Source organism: Mastomys coucha, unplaced genomic scaffold, assembly GCF_008632895.1.
Source record: "Mastomys coucha isolate ucsf_1 unplaced genomic scaffold, UCSF_Mcou_1 pScaffold9, whole genome shotgun sequence".
NCBI lineage: Eukaryota > Metazoa > Chordata > Mammalia > Rodentia > Muridae > Mastomys > Mastomys coucha.
Window position 1 is genome coordinate 65854293 of NW_022196915.1, and position 2256 is coordinate 65856548.

Consider the following 2256-nt stretch of genomic DNA (forward strand, 5'->3'; position numbering starts at 1 on the left):
TAGCAGGAGAAAATATAAGTGTGGACAGGTATTGGATATGAGGTTAATTTTGTGTTTTAAACAAAAATGCATACTAAAGTCTTTACAAGTTAAATAATGTTTGGATATTGCCTTGAAATACTTGAAAGTGATGGTTTGGAGTTAGGAAAAATAACTCAGCAGTTTAGAGCACTGGTTGCTCTTCCAGAGGACCCAGGTTCAAGACCCAGCATCCACATGGCCCCTCACAACTGTCTGAAACTCTTCTGGCCTCCATGGAACACCAGGCATGCAGGCAAAACACTCATATTTTTTAAATTCAGAAATCAAGGAACAAAAAACTCCAAACAAGTGCAATGTGAAAAAGACAAATGAAGAACCTAAAAAAATTGTCCCATACCTTAAGAATTTTCTAAATTAAGTTATCTTCATTTATATATGTCTCTACAGAGAATGAAAGGGTCAAATCAGACATGATTAAAACTAATAAAATAGAAAAGTAGAGAATTTCTACTTTCAGTGAAAAAGGTTCTAATTCAACTAAATACTCAGTCTTGGACAAGCCATTCAACCTCTTGTTAACTAAGGGTAACTCCCAGTCAAAAAGATTATGGAAATTTTAAACTAAATAACACTAAAAATACTTACATATACTAATTCAAAACTAGTAAGTAGCCATTTATGTAGCACACATATAATAAATGTAAAATAGTATTTCTGTGATTAAAATAAGAGTGAAATGAGCAATAAAATTCCATTTTAGTCCAAGTTAAACTTACCGTAAGGGCTAAAAAAGCCATTCATTTTAAGAGAAGCTTCATAATTAGTAACAAGTTCCTGGATTATTGAAACCTGTTAAAGAAACATATTTTTTAAAATTTAAAAACGCTTCACTGAAGGCATTTTTATTTGTGAACTAATTTGACTGGAACAACAATTTACATCTTACTTTTATTGGTATGTGTGCATCAATCTGTGCATGTGAGATCTGTGTGCAGCTTGGAAAGACTACAGAGGGCACCCAATCCCCTGAAACTGGAGTTCAGACAAACTCACAGGAACATGGACAAACACTACATATACAAACAAAACATATTTTTAAATGACTCTATTTTGTTTACTATTGTTAACCCCAGGAAAGAACAGGGGGTAGAATCTGTGCTTCTTTTGAACTGCGTGACATGTATGCTGGGAACCAAGCTCAGGTCCTTAGAATGAATAGCAAGTGTTCTTAATCACTCAACAACCTCTACAGCCCTAAAACGAGACATTTCCAAACCCTAAGTTACCTGAACTATAGGTATCAAAATACTATTTTCTCCAACCTTCCAATCAGCACATTTAGAAGACTGAGGGAAAAAAAATGCACTGCTATCTTTATTAATGGTTTTAGAGAGAAAAAAGCAAAAACACCTCCATAAATTCCCATCTCAATATAAAGCCTGGGGTTTTTTTGTTCGTTTAGTTGGTTTTGGTGTCATTTCCCTTGCCCCAACTCCAAAACTGAGGATCAAACCTAGCTTGGGCCTTCAAAGTGAACCCAGGTTCTTCAAAGCATCTACCAGTGAACTAGGTCCCCAATTCCAGAATTCTGACATTCTTGAAGGACAAATTACCACACTTACATGATAATTAAATTCTTTCTTTTCCTGTTTTGGTCTGTAAACCCAGAAACCACTATAAAAATGTTTAGATTTTATAAAATGTCACTATTTATAAAGAAGTGAAATGATACAAAGTTTAAAAGTTTACACATTAAAAATGATAGCCCAGTCAGTAAAATGCTTGTCACATTTAAGCATGAAGAGCTGAGTTCAAACCCCAGCTAAACAAGGTCTAAACCAGTTTATGATTTTATGAAAACTGGAACTTTAAAATATTTTGATTTTCAAAACAATTAAATTTATTTCTCCATCCCTCTTTTATGAACTAATAAAAATGTTCTATTTACACATTTCCTGCCAGTGAAGAATAGACCATGCATCATAAAAACCCTGAGCAGGTTTTGGTAGCTATGGCTGTGACGGAACCTTTTACATGCATTCCACTAAGAGAATAATGTAAGTGTCTTCATTTTGAATCTAATTAATCTGTACCATCTATGAAACCATGAATCATATCCCTCGTTAAAAATTCCACTGCCATCGGGCAGTGGTGGTGCATGCCTTTAATCCCAGCACTTGGGAGGCAGAGACAAGTGGATTTCTGTGTTCGAGGCCAGCCTGGTCTTCAGAGTGAGTTCCAGGACAGCCAGGGCTACACAGAGAAACCCTGTTT

The 2256-nt window shown here is 35.2% G+C and overlaps 1 protein-coding gene across 3 annotated transcripts in view; it reads right to left on the bottom strand.

Moving 5' to 3' along the window:
• Naa16 (N(alpha)-acetyltransferase 16, NatA auxiliary subunit) overlaps positions 1–2256 on the bottom strand; it is a 58381-nt gene that overhangs the window by 25820 nt on the left and 30305 nt on the right. For all 3 annotated transcript variants that reach the window (XR_004116058.1, XM_031361117.1, XM_031361116.1), the window contains exon 10: positions 759–831. Coding sequence is in view for 2 of the 3 variants with exons in the window: in XM_031361117.1 (XP_031216977.1) it covers positions 759–831 (73 nt within the window). In the remaining variant the exon portion in view is untranslated. The remainder of the gene's footprint in view (positions 1–758; positions 832–2256) is intronic.